Source organism: Mytilus californianus, unplaced genomic scaffold, assembly GCF_021869535.1.
Source record: "Mytilus californianus isolate M0D057914Y unplaced genomic scaffold, xbMytCali1.0.p SCAF_2, whole genome shotgun sequence".
Lineage (NCBI taxonomy): Eukaryota > Metazoa > Mollusca > Bivalvia > Mytilida > Mytilidae > Mytilus > Mytilus californianus.
Window position 1 is genome coordinate 1,465,644 of NW_026262668.1, and position 24,950 is coordinate 1,490,593.

General features: G+C 34.1%; 2 protein-coding genes across 3 annotated transcripts in view; one reads left to right on the plus strand and one right to left on the minus strand.

The window, feature by feature from the left end:
* The window catches only part of LOC127729052 (serine/threonine-protein phosphatase 2A activator-like), a 43,196-nt gene extending 29,221 nt beyond the window's left edge, over positions 1-13,975 (plus strand). For both annotated transcript variants that reach the window (XM_052236677.1, XM_052236676.1), the window contains exons 9-10: positions 12,137-12,244; positions 13,609-13,975. In XM_052236677.1, coding sequence (XP_052092637.1) covers positions 12,137-12,244; positions 13,609-13,683 — 183 coding nt within the window. In that variant the 3' untranslated portion in view covers positions 13,684-13,975. The remainder of the gene's footprint in view (positions 1-12,136; positions 12,245-13,608) is intronic.
* A 5,429-nt stretch (positions 13,976-19,404) lies between these two features.
* Positions 19,405-24,950, minus strand: part of LOC127729047 (protein-associating with the carboxyl-terminal domain of ezrin-like) — a 40,037-nt gene continuing 34,491 nt past the window's right edge. The window contains exons 12-13 of the mRNA XM_052236671.1: positions 24,044-24,684; positions 19,405-22,733 (exon numbers count right to left, since the gene is read on the minus strand). Coding sequence (XP_052092631.1) covers positions 22,677-22,733; positions 24,044-24,684 — 698 coding nt within the window. The 3' untranslated portion in view covers positions 19,405-22,676. The remainder of the gene's footprint in view (positions 22,734-24,043; positions 24,685-24,950) is intronic.

The following is a 24,950-nucleotide window of genomic DNA, read 5'->3' on the forward strand; positions in this document are numbered from 1 at the left end:
CTTTTTTTTTGAGATGAATACATTGGATTCATTTATTTTTTCATGAGTACGCATTCTCTAGAATTTAGGAAAAAAATGCATTTTCATGGAAACTTGATCTCTTCAAGTTGGTTTGAAGTCGAAAGAGTACAGGAATTTTTTGAACACTTAGTATCCTATATTTATGTAATATTGAATCTACAGTAAATTATTTGATTGTATGTAAGTTTATAAGTTGACTGAATTACTTATATAAAGAGAATACAAAAATACTAACCAATCCATGCTAATTGAACTGGTTTGTAATATAAAAAAGGTGGGGGAGGGAAACAACTGTATAACTTGGTATCTCTGGTACTTTGGGATGAACCAGGTTTTATGGCACAAATCCTCTGGCTTACCATATAGTCAAGGTTTCCGTGCGTTGAAACATTTCAAGCTGCAGAACTGTAGCTTAAATGGTCAATGTGCTGTTTTATAATTTGTGCTGACAGAGAGTTGGTCCACACATATAAAAGAAAATAAGGACCATAATACCTATAGCTATAAATAAGAAGATGTGGTATGAGTGCCAATGAGACAACTCTCCATCCAAGTCACAATGTGTGAAAAGTTAACAATTATAGGTCAAAGTACGGCCTTCAATACAGAGCCTTGGCTCACACGGAATAGCAAGCTATAAAGGGCCCCAAAATGACTAGTGTAGAACAATTCGAACAGGTTCAGGTAGAAATATTGGAGACAAAACCAAAAAGACAATACTGCTACAAATAAAAAATAATCAAGTAAACAAGAATCATGTCATCATCAACCAGATAACACATATAATACTAAGAAGATGTGGTATGATTGCCAATGAGACAACAAACACATCTCTTTCAGAATAAAACTAGAGGCTCTAAAGAGCCTGTGTTGCTCACCTTGGTAATATGTGCATATTAAACAAAGGACACAGATGGATTCATGACAAACTTGTGTTTTGGTGATGGTGATGTGTTTATAGATCTTACTTTACTGAACATTCTTGCTGCTTACAATTATCTCTATCTATAATGAACTTGGCCCAGTAGTTACAGTGGAAAATATTTTGTAAAAATTTACAAAAATTTACAAAATCTATGAAAATTGTAAAAAATTGACTATAAAAGGCAATAACTCCTTAAGGGGTCAATTGACAATTTTGGTCATGTTGACTTATTTGTAGATCTTACTTTGCTATACATTATTGCTGTTTACAGTTTATCTCTATCTATAATAATATTCAAGATAATAACCAAAAGCTGCAAAATTTTCTTAAAATTACCAATTCAGGGGCAGCAACCCAACAACGTGTTGCCTGATTGGTCTGAAAATTTCAGAGCAGATAGATCTTGACCTAATGAACAATTTTATCTTGTCAGATTTGCTCTAAATGCTTTGGTTTCAGAGATGTGAGCCAAAAACTGCATTTTACCCTATGTACTATTTTTTAGCCATGTCAGCCATCTTGGTTCGCGGGCGGAGTCATCAGACACATTTTTTAAACTAGATACCCTCATGATGATTGTGGACAAGTTTGGTTAAATTTGTCTTAGTAGTTTCAGAGGAGAAGATTTTTGTAAAAGTTTACAAAAATTTACGAAAAATGGTTAAAAATTGACTATAAAGGGCAATAACTCTTTAAGGGGTCAACTGACCATTTTGGTCAAGTTGACTTAATTGTAGATCTTACTTTGCTGAACATTATTGCTGTTTACAGTTTATCTCTATCTATAATAATATTCAAGATAATAACCAATAAAATGATCCGCTGGGGCGCAGCTTGATACGACCGCAGAGGTCGAACCCTGAACAGTTGGGGCAAGTATGGACACAACATTCAAGCTTGATACAGCACTGAATTTGGATTGTAATTAAATATTTGACACAGCATAGGTTTCTCACACAGAATGAAAGTGGTCTAAGAACTTAAAAAATTTTAATTTACCTATTCAAACCATATCATTATTATTTGCTTTTATGTATAAATCAGAAATAACCAATTTAAAATGGAAAATTTTAAAGAAAAAAAAGGAAAAAAAAATCCCTCCCCCAAATTTTTTAAACCCCCTTATGATTCATCACCCCCAAAATCAATCCCAGCCTTCCCATTGTGGTATGGTACCTTGCAGTACAATTTCAGAGAGATCCATACACTTGAACACAAGTTATTGTCTGGAAACTAGAAAAATGCTTGTTTTTTGGCCCCTTTTTGGCCCAACATTCCTAAACGTTTAGGGCAATTACCCCCAAACTCAAACACAGCTTTCCCTTTGTGATATGGAACCTTGCAGTACAAATTCATAAAGATCCATACACTTACACACAAGTTATTGTCCTGAAACTAGAAACATGCTTGTTTTTTTGCCCTTTTATGGCCCCTAATTACTAAAATTTTGAGGGAATTACCCCCAAAATCAATCCCAGCCTTCCCTTTGTGGTATGGTACCTTGCAGTACAATTTCAGAGAGATCCATACACTTGAACACAAGTTATTGTCTGGAAACTAGAAAAATGCTTATTTTTGGCCCCTTTTTGGCCCCTTATTCCTAAACTTTTTGGGCAATTACCCCCAAACTCAATTCCAGCTTTCCCTTTGTGATATGGAACCTTGTAGTACAATTTCATAAAGATCCATACACTTACACACAAGTTATTGTCATGAAACTTGAAAAATGCTTGTTTTTTGCCCCTTTTTTGCCCCTAATTCCTAAAATTTGGAGGCAATTACCCCCAAAAACAATCCGAGCATTCCCTTTGTGATATGGAACCTTGTGAAACAATGTCAGAGAGATCCATACACTTACACACAAGTTATTGTCATGAAACTAGAAAAATGCTTGTTTTTTTGCCCCCTAATTCCTAAAATTTGGAGGCAATTACCCCCAAAATCAATCCCAGCATTCCCTTTGTGATATGGAACCTTGTGGTACAATGTCAGAGAGATTCATACACTTACACACAAGTTATGTCTGGAAGTTACAAAAATGCTTATTTTTGGCCCCTTTTTGGCCCCTAATTCCTTAACTATTAGTACCATAACCCCCAAAATCAATCCCCACCTTCCTTTTGTTGTATTGAACCTTATGGTAAAATTTCATTGAGATCCATTCACTTAAACTAAAGTTAGAGTGAGAAAACTAATGTGTCTTCGGACAGCGACGACGACACCAACGTCATACCAATATATGACCACAAAAAATTATAAAAACGGCAAAATTTCCTTAAAATTACAAATTCAGGGGCAGCAACCCAACAACAGGTTGTCAGATTCATCTGAAAATTTCAGGGCAGATAGATCTTGACCTGATAAACAATTTTACCCCATGTCAGACTTGCTCTAAATGCTTTGGTTTCAGAGATATAAGCCAAAATCTACATTTTACCCCTATGTTCTATTTTTAGCCATGGCTGCCATCTTGGTTGGTTGGCCGGGTCACCGGACACATTTTTTAAACTAGATACCCCAATGATGATTGTGGCCAAGTAGTTTCAGAGGAGAAGATTTTTGTAAAAGTTAACGACGACGACGGACAACGGACGCCAAGTGATGAGAAAAGCTCACTTGGCCCTTTGGGCCAGGTGAGATAAAAATAAGTCAAACTCCACAAGATTCATCAATTGAAAGAAACTGTTTACTTAACATTTGATTGTAGAGGGGGATGACTTGCTTTTTGGATGTTGGATATAGGGGTAAATAAAATGCTTCGCTGAGCACAGCCTGATACGACTGCAGAGGTCAAACCCTGAACAGTTTGGGCAAATTTGGACACAATATTCAAGCTTGATACTGTCTGAATTTGGATTGTGATCACATTTTTGACATAATATAGGTTTCTGACACAAAATAAAAGTGGTCAAAGATCTTACAAATCTATTGCGCAATACTGTGCAATTGAAGATTTCTTCTTGAAACTTTTCAAAAATTCGAAATTTGAAAACTTTTTATAAAAAAATATGAATCCCTTAAAAAAATTGGAAAAAAAATCCCCCCCCCCAACTTTTTGAAACCCCCCTTGGAGCAATAACCCCAAAACTCAATCCCAGCCTTTCCTTTGTAGTATGGAACATTGTAGTACAATTTCAGAGAGATCCATACACTTAAACACAAGTTATTATCTGGAAACTAGAAAAATGCTTGTTTTTGACCCTTTTTTTGACCCTAATTCCTACATGTTTGGGGCAATTAACCCCAAACTCAATCACAGCCTTCCCTTTGTTATATGGAACCTTGTGGTACAATGTCAGAGAGATCCATACACTTACACACAAGTTATTGTCTGGAAACTAGAAAAATGCTTGTTTTTGGCCCCTTTTTTGGTCCTTAATTCCTAAACTGTTGGCCCCATAACCCCTCAAATGATTCACAACCTTCTACTTGTGGTATTAAACATTGTGGTACAATTTCAGAGCAATCGCAATACTTATACACAAGTTATTATCCTGAAACTAGAAAAATGCTTGTTTTGGGCCCCTTTTGGGCCCCTAATTAACGGTTTGGGCCATCATCCCCAAAATCAATCCCAACCTTCCTTTTGTGGTATTCAACCTTCTTAAAAAATTTCATAGAGATCCATTCACTTAAACTAAAGTTATTGTCCAGAAGCCAATGTGTCTTTGGACGACGACAATGCAGACATCATACGATCCCAAAAAAATGTTTGCAGTCGTATAAAAAGTGGGTACGTGGGATATTAAAGGGTAAAAAGTGGGTACATGGAATATTAAAGGGTAAAAAAAAGTGGGTACGTAGGATATTAAAGGGTAAAAAAAGTGGGTAGGTGGGATATTAAAGGGTAAAAAAGTGGGTATGTGGGATATTAAAGGGTAATAAAAGTGGGTACGTGGGATATTAAAGGGTAAGAAAAAGTGGGTATGTGGGATATTAAAAGGTAAAAAAAGTGGGTACGTGGGATATTAAAGGGTAAAAAAAAATGGGTACGTGGGATATTAAAGGGTAAAAAAAGTGGGTAGGTGGGATATTAAAGGGTAAAAAAAAGTGGGTAGGTGGGATATTAAAGGGTAAAAAAAGTGGGAACCTGGGATATAAAAGGGTAAAAAAAGTAGGTAGGTGGGATATTAAAGGGTAAAAAAACCCTGGGATATAAAAGGGTAAAAAAAGTAGGTAGGTGGGATATTAAAGGGTAAAAAAAAATGGGTACGTGGGATATTAAAGGGTAAAAAAAGTGGGTAGGTGGGATATTAAAGGGTAAAAAAGTGGGTACGTGGGATATTAAAGGGTAAAAAAATTGGGTAGGTGGGATATTATAGGGTAAAAAAGTGGGTATGTGGGATATTAAAGGGTAAAAAAAGTGGGTACGTGGGATACTATAGGGTAAATAAAATGCTTCGCTAGGGCGCAGCTTGATACGACCGCAGAGGTCGAACCCTGAACAGTTGGGGCAAGTCTGGACACAACATTCAAGCTTGATACAGCTCTGAATTTGGATTGTTATTAAATATTTGACACAGCATAGGTTTCTGACACAGAAAGAATGTGGTCTAAGAACTTGAATTTTTTTAATTTACCTATAATGGTCCAATGTCCAAAATCAAAATACATGGTTAGATTCAGCATATCAAAGAACCCCATATATTCAATTTTTGTTAAAATCAAACAAAGTTTAATTTTGGACCCCAACTTGGACAAACTTGAAAACTGGGCCCATAATCAAAAATCTAAACACATGTTTAGATTCAGCATATCAAAGAACCCCAAGAATTCAATTTTTGCTAAAATCAAACTAAGTTTAATTTTGGACCCTTTGGACCTTAATGTAGACCAATTTAAAAAACGGGACTTAAAATTAAAAATCTAGAATATACAGTTAGATTTGGAATATCAAAGAACCCTAATAATTCAATTTTTGATGAAATCAAAGAAAGTTTAATTTTGGACCCTTTTGACCTCAATATGAACCAATTTGATAGCGGGGCCCACAAATAAAAAATCTAAATTCATGGTTAGATTCAGCATATCAAAGAACCCCATATATTCAATTTTTGTTGAAATCAAAAAAAATTTAATTTTGGACCCCAACTTGGACCAACTTGAAAACTGGGCCCATAACAAAAATCTAAACACATGTTTAGATTCAGCATATCAAAGAACCCCAAGAATTCAATTTTTGTTAAAATCAAACTAAGTTTCATTTTGGACCCTTTGGACCTCAATGAAGACCAATTTAAAAAACGGGACCCAAATTAAAAATCTAAAAACACGGTTAGATTTGGCATATCAAAGAACCCCAATAATTCAATTTTTGATGAAATCAAACAAAGTTTAATTTTGGACCCTTTTGACCTCAATATGAACCAATTTGATAACGGGGTCCACAAATAAAAAATCTAAATACATGGTTAGATTCAGCATATCAAAGAACCTCAAATATTCAATTTTTGTTGAAATCAAAAAAAGTTTAATTTTGGACCCCAATTTGGACCAACTTGAAAACTGGGCCCATAATCAAAAATCTAAATACATGTTTAGATTCAGCATATCAAAGAACCCCATATATTCAATTTTTGTTGAAATCAAACAAAGTTTAGATACTAGACCCTATCTTGGACCAACTTGAAAACTGGGCCCATAATCAAAAATCTAAACACATGTTTAGATTCAGCATATCAAAGAACCCCAAGAATTCAATTTTTGTTAAAATCAAACTTAGTTTAATTTTGGACCCTTTGGACCTTAATGTAGACCAATTTAAAAAACAGGACCCAAAATTAAAAATCTAAATACACGGTTAGATTTGGCATATCAAAGAACCCCAATAATTCAATTTTAGATGAAATCAAACAAAGTTTAATTTTGGACCCTTTTGACCTCAATATGAACCAATTTGATAACGGGGTCCACAAATAAAAAATCTAAATACATGGTTAGATTCAGCATATCAAAGAACCCCACATATTCAATTTTTTGTTGAAATCAAACAAAGTTTAATTTTGGACCCCAATTTGGACCAACTTGAAAACTGGGCCAAAAATCAAAATCTAAATACATGTTTAGATTCAGCATATCAAAGAACCTCATATATTAAATTTTTGCTAAAATCAAACAAAGTTTAATTTTGGACCCTTTGGACCTTAATGTAGACCAATTTGAAAACTGGACCCAAAATTAAAAATCTAAATACACTGTTAGATTCGGCATAACAAATAAATAAATGTGATCAAAGATTTTACAAATCTAATGCGCCATACTGTGCAATTAAAGATTACTTCTTGAAATTTGAAAAAAAAATAATATTTGAAGAATAATTCTTTTTAATTTCTGAAATCTGAAATAAGAAAAAATTGACCCCCCACAATTTCTTTTTATCCCCCCCCCCCCCTTTTTTCCCCAAAAAAAATCTTTCCCTCAAGATATGGTCATAATCTCAATTCAAATTTCCAATGGAGTTGGCAACCATAATTACCCATTTAAATTTACCATAGTGCTAACTTAATCTATTTTATAATAGAATTAAAAATATAGTGTCAAATCTTTCATATGGATTTTTTTGTAAAAAAAAAAGATGCAACATTTGCAGATATTTTTACTGGTCTTCCTTTATAAATATGCATTTCTTTAAACATAATTTAAAAGCAGTGTAAGGGAAGTAACCAAAACGTTGTATTTGGATTACCTCCCTTACACTGTTTTAAATTATCTTTATTGTTCATTAACCATTACTTTATTCATAATTTTAAAGCAGTGTAAGGGAGATAATTTCAATGATGAATATTTGATTTATCTCCCTTACACTGCTTTAAATTATGTTTTGTACTAAAGTATTTGTCCATTAACCAGGACAACCTTGTTTTTCCCCCTTTTTTGCCCCTAATTCCTAAACGGTTTGAGCCATAACCCCCCAAAGCAAATCCTAACAATCCCTTTGTGGTATGGAAACTTGTAGTATAATATCAGAGAGATCCATACACTGTTCCACAGTTATTGTCTGGAAACTAGAAAATGCTTATTTTTGGCCCCTTTTTGGCCCCTAATTCCTTAACTGTTGGTACAATAACCCCCAAAATCAATCCCAACCTTCCTTTTGTGGTATTTAACCTTATGGTCAAATTTCAAAAAGATCCATTCACTTAAACTAAAGTTAGAGTGCGAAAACCAGTGTGTATTCGGACGACGACGCCGGACGACGACGACGCCGGACGACGACGACGACGACGACGACGACGCCAACGTCATACCAATATACGACCACAAAATTTTTTTGCGGTCGTATAAAAAGTGGGTACTTGGGATATTAAAGGGTAAAAAAAGTGGTTATGTGGGATATTAAAGGGTAATAAAAGTGGGTACATGGGATATTAAAGGGTAAAAAAAGTGGGTATGTGGGATATTTAAAGGTAAAAAAAGTGGGTACGTGGGATATTAAAGGGTAAAAAAAGTGGGTAGGTGGGATATTAAAGGGTAAAAAAGTGGGTAGGTGGGATATTAAAGGGTAAAAAAGTGGGTAGGTGGGATATTATAGGGTAAAAAAGTAGGTATGTGGGATATTAAAGGGTAAAAAAAGTGGGTAGGTGGGATATTAAAGGTTAAAAAAAGTGGGTACGTGGGATATTAAAGGGTAAAAAAAGTGGGTATGTGGGATATTAAAGGGTTAAAAAAGTGGGTACCTCGGATATAAAAGGGTAAAAAAAGTAGGTACGTGGGATATTAAAGGGTAAAAAAAAATGGGTACGTGGGATATTAAAGGGTCAAAAAAGTGGGTAGGTGGGATATTAAAGGGTAAAAAAGTGGGTACTTGGGATATTAAAGGGTAATAAAAGTGGGTACGTGGGATATTAAAGGGTAAAAAAAGTGGGTATGTGGGATATTAAAGGGTAAAAAAAGTGGGTACCTCGGATATAAAAGGGTAAAAAAAGTAGGTACGTGGGATATTAAAGGGTAAAAAAAAATGGGTACGTGGGATATTAAAGGGTAAAAAAAGTGGGTACGTGGGATATTAAAGGGTAAAAAAGTAGGTAGGTGGGATATTAAAGGGTAAAAAAAGTGGGTAGGTGGGATATTCAAGGGTAAAAAAAGTGGGTAGGTGGGATATTAAAGGGTAAAAAAAGTGGGTACGTGGGATATTAAAGGGTAAAAAAGTAGGTAGGTGGGATATTAAAGGGTAAAAAAAGTGGGTAGGTGGGATATTCAAGGGTAAAAAAAGTGGGTAGGTGGGATACTATAGGGTAAAAAAGTGGGTACTTGGGATATTAAAGGGTAATAAAAGTGGGTACGTGGGATATTAAAGGGTAAAAAAAGTGGGTAGGTGGGATATTAAAGGGTAAAAAAAGTGGGTAGGTGGGATATTAAAGGGTAAAAAAAGTGGGTACGTGGGATATTAAAGGGTAAAAAAGTAGGTAGGTGGGATATTAAAGGGTAAAAAAAGTGGGTAGGTGGGATATTCAAGGGTAAAAAAAGTGGGTAGGTGGGATACTATAGGGTAAAAAAGTGGGTACTTGGGATATTAAAGGGTAATAAAAGTGGGTACGTGGGATATTAAAGGGTAAAAAAAGTGGGTAGGTGGGATATTAAAGGGTAAAAAAAGTGGGTAGGTGGGATATTAAAGGGTAAAAAAAGTGGGTACGTGGGATATTAAAGGGTAAAAAAGTAGGTAGGTGGGATATTAAAGGGTAAAAAAAGTGGGTAGGTGGGATATTAAAGGGTAAAAAAGTAGGTAGGTGGGATATTAAAGGGTAAAAAAAGTGGGTAGGTGGGATATTCAAGGGTAAAAAAAGTGGGTAGGTGGGATACTATAGGGTAAAAAAGTGGGTACTTGGGATATTAAAGGGTAATAAAAGTGGGTACGTGGGATATTAAAGGGTAAAAAAAGTGGGTACTTGGGATATTATAGGGTAAAAAAGTGGGTACTTGGGATATTAAAGGGTAAAAAAAGTGGGTAGGTGGGATATTAAAGGGTAAAAAAAGTGGGTAGGTGGGATACTATAGGGTAAAAAAGTGGGTAGTTGGGATATTAAAGGGTAAAAAAGTAGGTAGGTGGGATATTAAAGGGTAAAAAAAGTGGGTAGGTGGGATATTAAAGGGTAAAAAAAGTGGGTAGGTGGGATACTATAGGGTAAAAAAGTGGGTACTTGGGATATTAAAGGGTAATAAAAGTGGGTATGTGGGATATTAAAGGGTAAAAAAAGTGGGTACTTGGGATATTAAAGGGTAAAAAAAGTGGGTACTTGGGATATTAAAGGGTAAAAAAAGTGGGTAGGTGGGATACTATAGGGTAAAAAAGTGGGTAGTTGGGATATTAAAGGGTAAAAAAGTAGGTAGGTGGGATATTAAAGGGTAAAAAAAGTGGGTAGGTGGGATATTAAAGGGTAAAAAAAGTGGGTAGGTGGGATATTCAAGGGTAAAAAAAGTGGGTAGGTGGGATACTATAGGGTAAAAAAGTGGGTACTTGGGATATTAAAGGGTAATAAAAGTGGGTATGTGGGATATTAAAGGGTAAAAAAAGTGGGTACTTGGGATATTAAAGGGTAAAAAAAGTGGGTAGGTGGGATATTAAAGGGTAAAAAAAGTGGGTACGTGGGATATTAAAGGGTAAAAAAGTAGGTAGGTGGGATATTAAAGGGTAAAAAAAAGTGGGTAGGTGGGATATTAAAAGGTAAAAAAAGTGGGTAGGTGGGATATTAAAGGGTAAAAAAAGTGGGTAGGTGGGATATTAAAGGGTAAAAAAAGTGGGTACGTGGGATATTAAAGGGTAAAAAAGTAGGTAGGTGGGATATTAAAGGGTAAAAAAAGTGGGTAGGTGGGATATTCAAGGGTAAAAAAAGTGGGTAGGTGGGATACTATAGGGTAAAAAAGTGGGTACTTGGGATATTAAAGGGTAATAAAAGTGGGTACGTGGGATATTAAAGGGTAAAAAAAGTGGGTAGGTGGGATATTAAAGGGTAAAAAAAGTGGGTAGGTGGGATATTAAAGGGTAAAAAAAGTGGGTACGTGGGATATTAAAGGGTAAAAAAGTAGGTAGGTGGGATATTAAAGGGTAAAAAAAGTGGGTAGGTGGGATATTCAAGGGTAAAAAAAGTGGGTAGGTGGGATACTATAGGGTAAAAAAGTGGGTACTTGGGATATTAAAGGGTAATAAAAGTGGGTACGTGGGATATTAAAGGGTAAAAAAAGTGGGTACTTGGGATATTATAGGGTAAAAAAGTGGGTACTTGGGATATTAAAGGGTAAAAAAAGTGGGTAGGTGGGATATTAAAGGGTAAAAAAAGTGGGTAGGTGGGATACTATAGGGTAAAAAAGTGGGTACTTGGGATATTAAAGGGTTAAAAAGTAGGTAGGTGGGATATTAAAGGGTAAAAAAAGTGGGTAGGTGGGATATTAAAGGGTAAAAAAAGTGGGTAGGTGGGATACTATAGGGTAAAAAAGTGGGTACTTGGGATATTAAAGGGTAATAAAAGTGGGTATGTGGGATATTAAAGGGTAAAAAAAGTGGGTACTTGGGATATTAAAGGGTAAAAAAGTGGGTACGTGGGATATTAAAGGGTAAAAAAAAGTGGGTAGGTGGGATATTAAAAGGTAAAAAAAGTGGGTACGTGGGATATTAAAGGGTAAAAAAAGTAGGTAGGTGGGATATTAAAGGTTAAAAAAGTGGGTAGGTGGGATATTAAAGGGTAAAAAAGTGGGTAGGTGGGATATTAAAGGGTAAAAAAAGTGGGTAGGTGGGATATTAAAGGGTAAAAAAAAGTGGGTACGTGGGATATTAAAGGGTTAAAAAAAAATAGGGATTTGGAACATAGGAGTTAAAAAGGGGGGATCTGGGAGAAATAAGGAAAAAAAGTGGGGAGAAGGAAAACAATTATTAAAAAAAGCGGGATTTGGGAAATGAGCACCCCTGTTTCACCCCCTCATAGTAGTTCTTGTGTTCTTTTTGTTAAATCTTAATTTTCCTTTCTTAAAGACTACACTATCACAAAGAAAAATCCTATAAAAAGTAATATTGTCTGTCTAGTTAATAAGGTTCCAATACGGTTTAAACTGAAATATATTGAAATGAAAAAAATTGTTACCACATGTAATACAAGTTTGGATTTATTTAGTTACATTACAGTTAATGGTTGTTTGTTTTTTTAATGATAGGTTTATAGAAATGATAGGAAATCATTACATTGTATTATCTTTTTATAGGTAAAGACTGGTCCATTTGCTGAGCATTCCAATCAACTGTGGAATATAAGTGCAGTTCCTCACTGGGAAAAAGTAAATTCAGGTCTTATCAAAATGTATAAAGCTGAGGTAGGATATAGGTTGAATAACGAAATAAATGCAAAACGCTTAGTTAAATAAGATCATTAAACTGTTAAGACAGAGATTTGTCTCTCCTGTGTGTAATTTCGATACTATGGCAAAAGTTTCAAAATCAGAGGTTCACCTTAAACTGACCCATAGCTATAAATAGGCCATGCTCACATAAATTAATTAGGGCACAATTTCCAACTGGAAAGCCACCGTCTAAAAACCTACAGCCATTAATTAAAAATTATAAAAGCTGCAGTGGCACCTCTAAGTCTCCCTTCTGCTACTGTCATATGTGAGACAAAAACAGATTTGCTGACTGCAGATGCCAGAAACAGCAGTCCTGGGTCTTGCTTCTGCAACTTTATCGCAGGCGACACAAAAACATTCTTTGTTAATTTAGGTTGATCATTGTCATTTTGCTTAGTTTATTCTGTTACCTATTCTAACATCGGACTCAGACTTCTTTTAAACTGAGTTTTACGCGGCGTATTGCCATGTGTTTGTTTATTCTACATTGGCTAGAGGTATAGGGGGAGGGTTGAGATCTCACAAAACATGTTTAACCCCGCCACGTTTTTGCGCCTGTCCCAATTCAGGAGCCTCTGGCCTTTGTTATTCTTGTATGTTTTTCATTTAATTTTGGTTCATTTATGTTTCGAAGTTTATTGTGACGTGCATTTTCTCTGAACCAGTACACATTTTTGTTCAGGGGCCAGCTAAAGCCCGCCTCTGGGTGCGGGATTTTCTTGCTGTGTTGAAGACCCATTGGTGGCCTTGAGCTGTTTTCTGCTCATTGGTCGAGTTGTTGTCTCTTTGAAACTTTCCCGTTTCTATTCTCGATTTTATTGCTAACATTTTTCTATGAAAAAAAATTATTAGGTTTGTCTATTTAACGAAAACAGAGCACAGTATGAATTTCAGTATCTCATTTCTTATTTTGAATGAAACTAAAATATAGTGCAACTTCTTATAACTCATGATGACAACATTAAAAAATGTTTGAACTTTAATTCATTGACGCACATTTCTACAAATGAAACAAGTTTTAAATTATTAAAATACTTGGAGAAAACCTGTTGTCTTTATTCAAAGGTACAAACAAAATCTATATAGATATAAGAAGATGTGGTATGAGTGCCAATGAGACAACTCTCCATCCAAGTCATTATAGGTCAAAGCACGGTCTTCAACACGGAGCCTTGGCTCACACCGAACAGCAAGCTATAAAGGGCCCCAAAAATTACTAGTGTAAAACCATTCAAACGGGAATACCTATATTACTTTTCTGGAAAATTTAAACAAAGCAACAATGTGCATGTAGTGATCTTAATTAATTTTCTCATCAATTATTCTATTTTTAGGTTTTAGCCAAGTGGCCTGTCATCCAGCACTTTCTATTTGGTAGCCTTTTACCATACAGTCCAGCAGAAGGATGAAATCTGGCAAACATTTAAGTAGACATCATAATAAATACCTAGCTTTTCATCAGAACTTCACAAAGCCAACAATGTCTGAAATAGTTCTTGGAACATGTAGCACCAATGTTCAATCACTGTTCAGTGCTTTATCTGTTTGTCAGAGTCAATTTTATACGTACTGCACAACACTAAAATACTATTGATATTGTAACTGCTTTGGTATTGATATATACATGTATGCAAAAATAAAAAAAAAAATGTTCTATTTTGCATTTTATTGTATTTATTAGTATTACTTTATTGATATATTGTTCTTTGTGTTTTTCTTTCATGATTCAGTGTATTGCTGGTAGAGGTTACAGTTTGTTATAGTGTCAAGACATTTTTGAAAATTTATATATATATATATATATATATATATACAAGTCTAAATTGAAAACAACGTTCAAACCTATGATTGCGTTGGATAAAAACTTCAATTTTTATACGTGTGCATGCAAAACAAATTTCTTGGTAGAGGGGTCTAAATACAGCACAACAACATTTTCCAAAAGACCAAAAAGTGAAAAAGTATATTTTAACAAAACACATTTGACTAGCAGGTCGAACAACGGATGTTCTTAAACCCTGCTGACTTCCATGGCGATTGCCAAATAAACGGATCACAGATGTAACAAAATGGATCTTAATTTTAATCTAATACCAAATACAAAACAAAAAACTTGCGGAAAAGATGGTATACCGCAAACATGAGGTGCAAAAATTTGTACACCATATCCGGATTTCGACAATTAATGTCTCTTCAGTGATGTTAGGAATCGAAACGGTATTTGGAAGGCCATATAATTTACCTCAATTTGGGATTGACTCTTGAATTTTGAAGAGTCGAAATAGGATGAACGGATCATATAAACCCGAAGGCAAATATAATACAAGCCCAAACGAAAAAATATAAACAAGTCTAAATTGAAAACAACGTTCAAACCTATGAATGTGTTGGATAAAAACCGCAATTTTTATACGTGTGCATGCAAAACAAATTTCTTGGTAGAGGGGTCTAAATACAGCACAACAACATTTTCCATATATATATATATATAAACAAGAAGATGTGGGTATATAATTGCCAATGAGACAACTCTCCACCAGAAACCAAATGATGTAGAAATTTACAACTATAGGTCACCATATGGCCTTCAACAATGAGCAAAACCCATACCGCATAGTCAGCTATAAAAGGCCCCCAAATGACAAATGTAAAACAATTCAAACGAGAAAACTAACGGCCTGATTTATGTACAAAAAATTAACCAAAAAAACAAATATGATAGACAGCAAGAAATGACAACCACTGAATTATAGACTCCTGACTTGGGACAGGCACATACAGAATGTGGCGGGGTTAAATATATTTGCTGGTGCCAAACCCTCCCCCTAACCTGGGACAGTGGTGTAACAGTGCGAGATAAGAACAAACTATGAAAATTAATGTTTTTCAAATCCAGTAAAGCTTCCATTTTAAATGAACATAAATATCTTGGCTAAATATTTATAGTATTCCAACTTCTAGTTTATAGTGATCATTGTCATTTTATGCCCCGCCTTCTATAGAACGGTTTTGTGGTCTGTGTAACAATCAGTCCACTCTGTATCAGTGTAAAGTTTAAGGTTTTCAAGGTAGCTAACATGATGGTCATATCAACTTGAAACTTACTACACTGGTTTAAGATGGTTTACCATAAAGCTGTGGTCACTTCAGTTTGAAACTCATTACACTGGTTTAAGATGGTTTACCATGAAGTTATGGTCACTTCAACTTGAAACTTATAACACTGGTTTAAGATGGTTTACCATGAAGTTGTGGTCACTTCAACTTGAAACTTATAACACTGGTTTAAGATGATTTACCATGAAGCTGTGGTCACTTCAGTTTGAAACTCATTACACTGGTTTAAGATGGTTTACCATGAAGTTGTGGTCATTTCAACTTGAAACTTATAACACTGGTTTAAGATGGTTTACCATGAAGTTGTGGTCACTTCAACTTGAAACTTATAACACTGGTTAAAGATGGTTTACCATGAGGTTGTGGTCACTTCAACTTGAAACTTATAACACTGGTTTAAAATGGTTTACCATGAAGTTGTGGTCACTTCAACTTGAAACTTATAACACTGGTTTAAGATGGTTTACCATAAAGTTGTGGTCACTTCAACTTGAAACTTATAACACTGGTTTAAGATGGCTACCATGAAGTTGTGATCACTTCAACTTGAAACTTATAATACTGGTTTAAGATGGTTTACTGTAAATTCAGAAATTATTGCGAGGTTTTTATTAATGCGAATAATGCGACTTGGTGATCATCGCAATAATAAGGACTCGCATTCTGATATCTGATACAAAAATCTGTATGCAGATTTTCCTGAAATCGCAATAATAAATCTCGCATTTTAGTCCATTCTTTAAAAATCGCAATAATAAATGCACGCAATAATTTCTGAATTTACAGTACCATAAAGTTGTGGTCACTTCAACTTGAAACTTATAACACTGGTTTAAGATGGTTTACCATGAAGTTGTGGTCACTTCAACTTGAAACTTATAACACTGGTTAAAGATGGTTGACCATGAAGTTGTGGTCACTTCAACTTGAAACTTATAACACTGGTTTAAGATGGTTTACCATGAAGTTGTGGTCACTTCAACTTGAAACTTATAACACTGGTTTAAGATGGTTTAACATGAAGCTGTTGTCCCTACAAATTGAAACTTATAACACTGGTTTAAAATGGTTTACCATGAAGTTGTGGTCACTTCAACTTGAAACTTATAACACTGGTTTAAGATGGTTTACCATGAAGTTGTGGTCACTTCAACTTGAAACTTATAACACTGGTTTAAGATGATTTACCATGAAGCTGTGGTCACTTCAGTTTAAAACTCATTACACTGGTTTAAGATGGTTTACCATGAAGTTGTGGTCACTTCAACTTGAAACTTATAACACTGGTTTAAGATGGTTTACCATAAAGTTGTGGTCACTTCAACTTGAAACTTATAACACTGGTTTAAGATGGTTTAACATGAAGTTGTTGTCCCTACAACTTGAAACTTATAACAATGGTTTAAGATGGTTTACCATGAAGTTGTGGTCACTTCAACTTAAAACTTATAACACTGGTTTAAGATGGTTTACCATAAAGTTGTGGTCACTTCAACTTGAAACTTATAACACTGGTTTAAGATGGTTTACCATGAAGTTGTGGTCACTTCAACTTGAAACTTATAACACTGGTTTAAGATGGTTTACCATGAAGTTGTGGTCACTTCAACTTGAAACTTATAACACTGGTTTAAGATGGTTTACCATAAAGTTGTGGTCACTTCAACTTGAAACTTATAACACTGGTTTAAGATGGCTACCATGAAGTTGTGGTCACTTCAACTTGAAACTTATAACACTGGTTTAAGATGGTTTACCATAAAGTTGTGGTCACTTCAACTTGAAACTTATAACACTGGTTTAAGATGGCTACCATGAAGTTGTGGTCACTTCAACTTGAAACTTATAACACTGGTTTAAGATGGTTTAACATGAAGTTGTTGTCCCTACAAATTGAAACTTATAACACTGGTTTAAGATGGTTTACCATGAAGTTGTGGTCACTTCAACTTGAAACTTATAACACTGGTTTAAGATGGTTTACCATGAAGTTGTGGTCACTTCAACTTGAAACTTATAACACTGGTTTAAGATGGTTTACCATGAAGTTGTGGTCACTTCAACTTGAAACTTATAACACTGGTTTAAGATGGTTTAACATGAAGTTGTTGTCCCTACAACTTGAAACTTATAACAATGGTTTAAGATGGTTTACCATGAAGTTGTGGTCACTTCAACTTAAAACTTATAACACTGGTTTAAGATGGTTTACCATAAAGTTGTGGTCACTTCAACTTGAAACTTATAACACTGGTTTAAGATGGCTACCATGAAGTTGTGGTCACTTCAACTTGAAACTTATAACACTGGTTTAAGATGGTTTACCATGAAGTTGTGGTCACTTCAACTTGAAACTTATAACACTGGTTTAAGATGGTTTACCATGAAGTTGTGGTCACTTCAACTTGAAACTTATAATACTGGTTTAAGATGGTTTACCATAAAGTTGTGGTCACTTCAACTTGAAACTTATAACACTGGTTTAAGATGGTTTACCATGAAGTTGTGGTCACTTCAACTTGAAACTTATAACACTGGTTTAAGATGGTTTACCATGAAGTTGTGGTCACTTCAACTTGAAACTTATAACACTGGTTTAAGATGGTTTAACATGAAGTTGTTGTCCCTACAACTTGAAACTTATAACCATGTTCATTATGATGTGAACTTTAATAGAAGATGCCAAATTACAGTAGGGTTTCGAACTAGATTTTGTGATTCACTGATCAGGTTAAGGGTAGGTTAGTTTGGTTTAAGGTAGATCATCATGATTTTTTACTTACATCAGCTTGAAACTTTAAACTTTATACACATATATAAAAACAAGATGTGGTATGATTGCCAATGAGACAACTCTCCACCAGAGACCAAATGACATAGAAGGTTAGCAACTATAGGTCAACTTACGGCCTTCAATAATGAGCAAAACCCATACCACACAGCAAGCTATAAAAGCCCCCTAAATGACAAATGTTAAACAATTCAAACGAGAAGACTAAAGGCCTGATTTATGTACAAAACAAAAAATCGAAAAACAAATATGATAAACCGCAACAACTTAATTACAGGCTCTTGACTTGAGACAATCACATACAGAATGTGGTGTGGTTAATCATGTTTGCAGGTGGCTCACCAATCCTCCCCTAACCTGAGACGGTGGTGTAACAGAACAACATAATAAGAAAATACTATAAAAGTTAATTGTAATAGGCTGAACTCATCAGATCAGTATACTTACAAAGCACAAAAACACAAAAGACACAAGTTTAGATTTGAGTTTAGAGTACTCCAGTTAGTACTGAAAAAATATCTATCAGTATACATCCAATTTCCAATAGATTTGGTGATGATGTCATTAACAGTCAGAAAAAAACATGACCTTGTGCAATGCCAAAATATAGGTATTGACAGATTTTTTACGAGGCACTTATAAGCTATGTTTTGTACGGTGCACATTTTTAACAAATGAGACTATTCCTGTGACATGCCAGTCTCAAGCGTAAAGTGTCGACCATTACTTTTGTACGTTGATAATAGTAATCATTTGTAATGGTTTAAATATTCCACTGGTCTACACTGAAAGAGAACTTAGTTCATTCAGTTTTTGGTGAGGTTTATGATACTTAACCTTTTGTTTCTGTGTAGTTTTTTTGCATGTTGTTGTTTGTATTTTGTTGCTTTTTCCTTAAATCCTGGTGTTTATTGAGTGATGAATTTTGATTGCATCCTCTGTATTTTCTTACTACCTTTTTCATCTTATATACCAGCTACTGTAAATTCAGAAAATTTTGCGATGTTTTTATTATTGTGAAAATTATGACCAGATAGGTTTCCAAAAAATAAAAATTTACACTTTAAATTTTTATGCAGCATTTCCTGAAATGGCAAAAATTAATTACATATTTTTGTTTGTTAGGCAACAATTGCAATAATAAATGTGCACTAAAATTTCAGAATTTACAGTTATTTCTAATATACTGTTATGGTGTAGTCTGTAAATTATCACACTCAAATTAGAATAATTCTCTATTTATTAACAAGAACAGAAAGTACCTACAATATGTATAGCACAATTCCCGAGAAAAATATATTGCCTCGTGATAACATCATAAAATCTTTTAAGTATTGTAGTATATAGTAACAAAAGTTCTTAACAAGAAGTGGGAAAAATCCACAAAAGTTTTGTGTATGGAAATAAACTATAAAGGTCTTACCGTTTTTTTTTAAAATTTATTAACTACATGCAAACCTATAAAGTCCTATTTATAAAAAAGATATTTTAATAAAAGTATTTACGTTAGTGTCTTTTGATGAGTCAAAATTAATGGGAAAAGTTGTTTTTTTCATTATTGATATTCTGAAAGGAAAAAAGTCCTTAAAGTCACTCGTCATGATACAATTGAAAAAAAAGAATCATCTTCAAACACTAAGCTTATGTGCATCATTCTTTGTCTGGATATAATGTTTTTCTCTAAAGCATTAGGTACCATTTAAGAAAGCACTCTTAAGATGTGAACACACAGGAAATAAATGCAAATGAATAAGAATCTAACTGTATGAATGTAAAACAGAACCTTAATATAAACAATGTGTGTGCATACTAAATGAATTCTGAACACATTATCTATTTCCGTTTTACCCTTCTCTCGTAGTTTTGAAAAGACCATATTACCATAATAAGCAATCTAGTATGGTTAACAATTAAACACTTCTACAGAGCTGAATTCTTGTATCATTAAAAACATTCAGTATATTTTTACTGTCAATAAACATGTGTGTATATGTATATAGGGCACATATGTCGTCTACAGTTCTTGTGTAAATAAATAATAAATAAAAAAAGCTGTTCTATTACACAAAAGCTGCATGATTGTTTTTGCTTTTTATCCATAAATGCAGAAAAACTGCAAGCTAATATTTAGTATAGTGATAACAAGCTGCCTATTCAAAATCCTGCATTCTCTAGTTCTAATTAGAAGCAGAAACCCTAGCTCATGTGGTTCTTCTGTTATTTTTTGGATCTTTGATCTGCAAATTATCCCAAAATTTTCATTAGAACTATAAGAGCTACAGTTCCTCAGCTAAGATCAATGAAGTAAACAAAGTTTGGCTTTGAGTTTGAAATGCATTTACTGCAATCATTTATGAACTTAAATTCTTAACAAAAAGTTGTCTTACACAGGACATTACTTTTCTGATGACATTGGAATGACTGTTTCAATCTTACAAAAAATCTTTAATATCTACTTTCAAGTTTATTCTGATAGAACTATGTACTGTGGATAATTATTCATAGAATACCCATTTTCATGGATTTCATAGGTATATGTCAACCATGAATTTCAATGTTCAACGAAGTACAAATTCTCTATAAGCTTGTATGCAGATTTTGGCAAAACCATAAAGTTAAATATCCAGGAAAAAGCAATATTCCAGCTATCCATGAAAATAGGAACCCACAGACATAAATGACTCCACAGAATTCAACTTAATTTGCAAACACTAACCTCACTTGCTTTGGTAAAGATGGGAGAGAAAAAATCATGACAGTTTCGTTTTCTTTGTGCAGCTTATTCATGTAAAATTATTCATAGTTGAAATTAAACATCATAACAAATCTTTAAAAAATCCCGGACTCACATAAAATGGATGAAACCTGATAACCATGACTAATTGAATATTAATTAACCCATAAAAATTATGCTCTTTGTATCTTGTACAGTTTAAAAATATCACAGAAAAATAAATTCACAGCATCACACTACTGCTATCTTAATTTACCGTGTAAAGTAAGAACAAAATCATTAAATAGTTCTGGAACATTCCAATTTACAGTACTGACTTACTGAATGATTGCTTATTTAACAAAATGCTCTGTCAATACATAATGGTAATCTCATGGGGTAAGCCATAACAATAAGCAATCCTTAGAGGAGAAAAAAAAGTATTCCTCTGATGCCCCAAAAACACTCTATCCAGGTTGATTTTGTGAGGCAAAGATCTTAATTTACATTCCCTCTATAAAATTGAGAATGGAAATGGGGAATATGTCAAAGAGACAACAACCCGGCCAAAAAACAGATAACAGCCGAAGGCCACCAATGGGTCTTCAACGCAGCGAGAAAATCCCGCACCCGGAGGTGGTCCTCAGCTGGCCCCTAAATAAAAATGTGCACTAGTCCCTCTATACATAGGTCTTATGTTCTACAAGAATAATTGATAAACTTTATTTTAATTTAGAAGAATTTTTATTTGGTAATTTCGTCTGTTTCTAAAGATGAATACACAAAACAGGAAACGAGGAAACATTATTTAACTACAATGAAAATGAAATTTAAACAAAATTATTGTGCAAATGTCATTGACTAATATTTAGCTCATTTTATCCACTTAAAAAAATGCTTATCCTTCTAAAGAACTGTAGTTGATTCAACTGTCATCAATAGTGCTATATCAAGGTTTTTTTTTGTCCATAATATATCTAATGATGATTTGAAATTATTCAAACTACTCGTCAATTTTCCCACTAGTGATTTCAATCACTTTGAATACTTCATTCATTTATTTGGATAATTTAATGACAGTTTTGAATAAGAAACCTCATGTAAAATCTTTTGATTTATTAGTTCTTAATCTTTTTGTTCAATCAATTTTCACGATTTGATTTAATAGTTTCTGCCTCTTTTTTTAGGTAAAACTAACTTACCAAAAAAGTCTATAATACTTATTAAATGTGACATGACGAGGATAAAAGATGACAGACATGTACCAAAAATGAGCAGTAACATTCTGGAGGGTCTGGATGGGAGGTCCTTCATTTCTGTATTCTTCATTTTTTTAGGCAATTTTTCTCTCTTATTTATAGTTTTAGCCCATTAGTCTCTATTTCTTTATTTTTTTTACCCTATAATTCTCTATTTTTTATTTTTTTGCCCTATAATTGTCTCATCTTTATTCTTTTGCCCTATAATTCACTCTTCTTTATTTTTTGGGTCCATTTTTCTGTAGCTTTTGCCCATTATTCTCTATTCTGTAAACCCCAAACAAACCCTCATCCTGGACTGACTACATTTGCCTTTAGTAACATAAAAATTTACAATGTATCACAAACAGCTATTGACACCACAAGACCAAAAATATTTTGGATACATAAAGATACCAAAAATATTTGGATACCAAAAGATACCAAAAATATTTGGATACCAAAAGATTTTGGATAAGGATAATTTATCCAATGAATCATAATATTTATGCAAATGGTTTACAAATTGTCCACAAATTTCCATTAAAATCCTTCCACATCCCATCCATCATCATCACCCCATCCACTAGCACTTGTGTCCTAATAAAATGAAATAAAATCATATGAACATTTTACAATTTCAAGCTATGGAATGGATGATCACTTTCTAGTAACAAGAGTTTGAAAATTGTTTCTGAACAGGATAAATCTTTACAGACACTTTGTGCCATCATTTACCAGTCAGTACTGACAGCCTGTATACCTGCATCATTTACCAGTCAGTACTGATAGCCTGTATACCTGCATCATTTACCAGTCAGTACTGACAGCCTGTAAACCTGCATCATTTACCAGTCAGTACTGACAGCCTGTATACCTGCATCATTTACCAGTCAGTACTGACAGCCTGTAAACCTGCATCATTTACCAGTCAGTACTGACAGCCTGTATACCTGCATCATTTACCAGTCAGTACTGACAGCCTGTATACCTGCATCATTTACCAGTCAGTACTGACAGCCTGTATACCTGCATCATTTACCAGTCAGTACTGACAGCCTGTAAACCTGCATCATTTACCAGTCAGTACTGACAGCCTGTATACCTGCATCATTTACCAGTCAGTACTGACAGCCTGTAAATCTGCATCATTTAAGGAATAACAGATGTAGTTCAAGAGTTGCCAGATTTGAAGTTTGTAAATGCAGTTTTACTAGGGACATTTAACACTGTTTCTGGAACCTGATTTTAAATGCTTCCTTAAGTGATAGTGATAGCTATATTTTAGTCTGGGAAAACAGGATTTATTCATTAGTTGTTATTTGCTTTAAACTAGATTTCAGTAACTGTGAATACTCTTAGATAGGTACTTTGTCTTTTTATTAGTTGTTTTTTGTGCTTCGTGCCAAACTGATGAGTCAAGCCATTTTCAACTAATTTATACATTTTGTTGTGTAATGCTGTTACACTACTATCCAAGGTAGGGATCGAGTTGAATACTCATGATCACAAACATGTGTAAGCCTACCATATTTCATTTTGTGGCTCTCCCAAGACAAGTGCGTGTAATTCAGTGGTTGTTGTTGGTTGCTGTCTGTCATATTTGTTTTTTGTTTATTAATTTAGCCTAAATTAGGCTGTTGTTTTGTAGTTTGAAATGTTTTATATTTTGTCATGTCTAGGAATTTTATAGCTGACTGTACAGTTTGGGTTTTGCTCATTGTTGAAGGCAGTACAGTGACCTGTAGTTGCTTACATCCATTTTGGTCCTGGTGGAAAGTTGTCTCATTTGTAATTGTACCATATCTCCTTTTACTTACATGGAATAATTACCCGGTTTTCTTAACAATTAGGATACAAATTTACTGTCTGAAATTTCATAGGCTGAAAAAATTACAATGAATACTTACCTTGTCAACTTCAGCTTCTGTATAAACAAACATGGAGGATTTCTCAGTTTTACTACTACTGACTGGACTTTTAGGTAAACTCAATGACAAATTTTCTTTTGGAGTAGTTGGTTTAATTTCAGGAATCATATCTGCAAAAAAATCCTCTTCCTTCTGAGCCTGAACTTTTATCTCCACATTATGAATATCAAATTCAGCACCAAGAGGTTTGTTAGCTTGAGGCTTGATAGTTTTTACTTTCCCTTTTAATGACATTCCAGATTTTTTAAATGTACGATTAGATTTGCTGGAGGGTTTACTTGTATTGTCATTAATGTCATTATCTGTTGAACCCATGGAGTCAGTCCTTGTATCAGTAGGATGAAATCTATTGGGGGAATGATGTTTATTTGAGGATAGTGACTGGGTTGTCTCTTTGGTCACACTAGAATTTGAAGGTGATGGCACACGATCATGTGATGAATTTGACCAATCATCATTAAGAGATTGATTCTCATCCTCCCAATCTGACCAGTCATCTTTGTCTGTACTGAACACTTCTGGTTGAACACTGTCTATAAGGTTTAGTTCCATGTTTATTTCCTGGTCTACAGGTTCGCTTTTGACTATGGTATCAATTTTATTTCTCTCATCTGCTGTAGCTAAAAATAAAAATTAATTCATCAAATAATTTCTGGGAAAACAAATACTCCAATATGACGACCTATATATCGTCAACCAGTATATCTACGTTTGGCTCAAACGCATTAATAAACAAAATTGGCTGTTCCGCATTACACCCACCATATTTATACAACTAGGTAAACTCAATAAGCAACAGTAAAACCCACGTTTTATATGTAGGCAAAGCTTCAAATACAATACGGTTATCTCAATTCAAATGCAATATAAACAAATCAGTCCATTT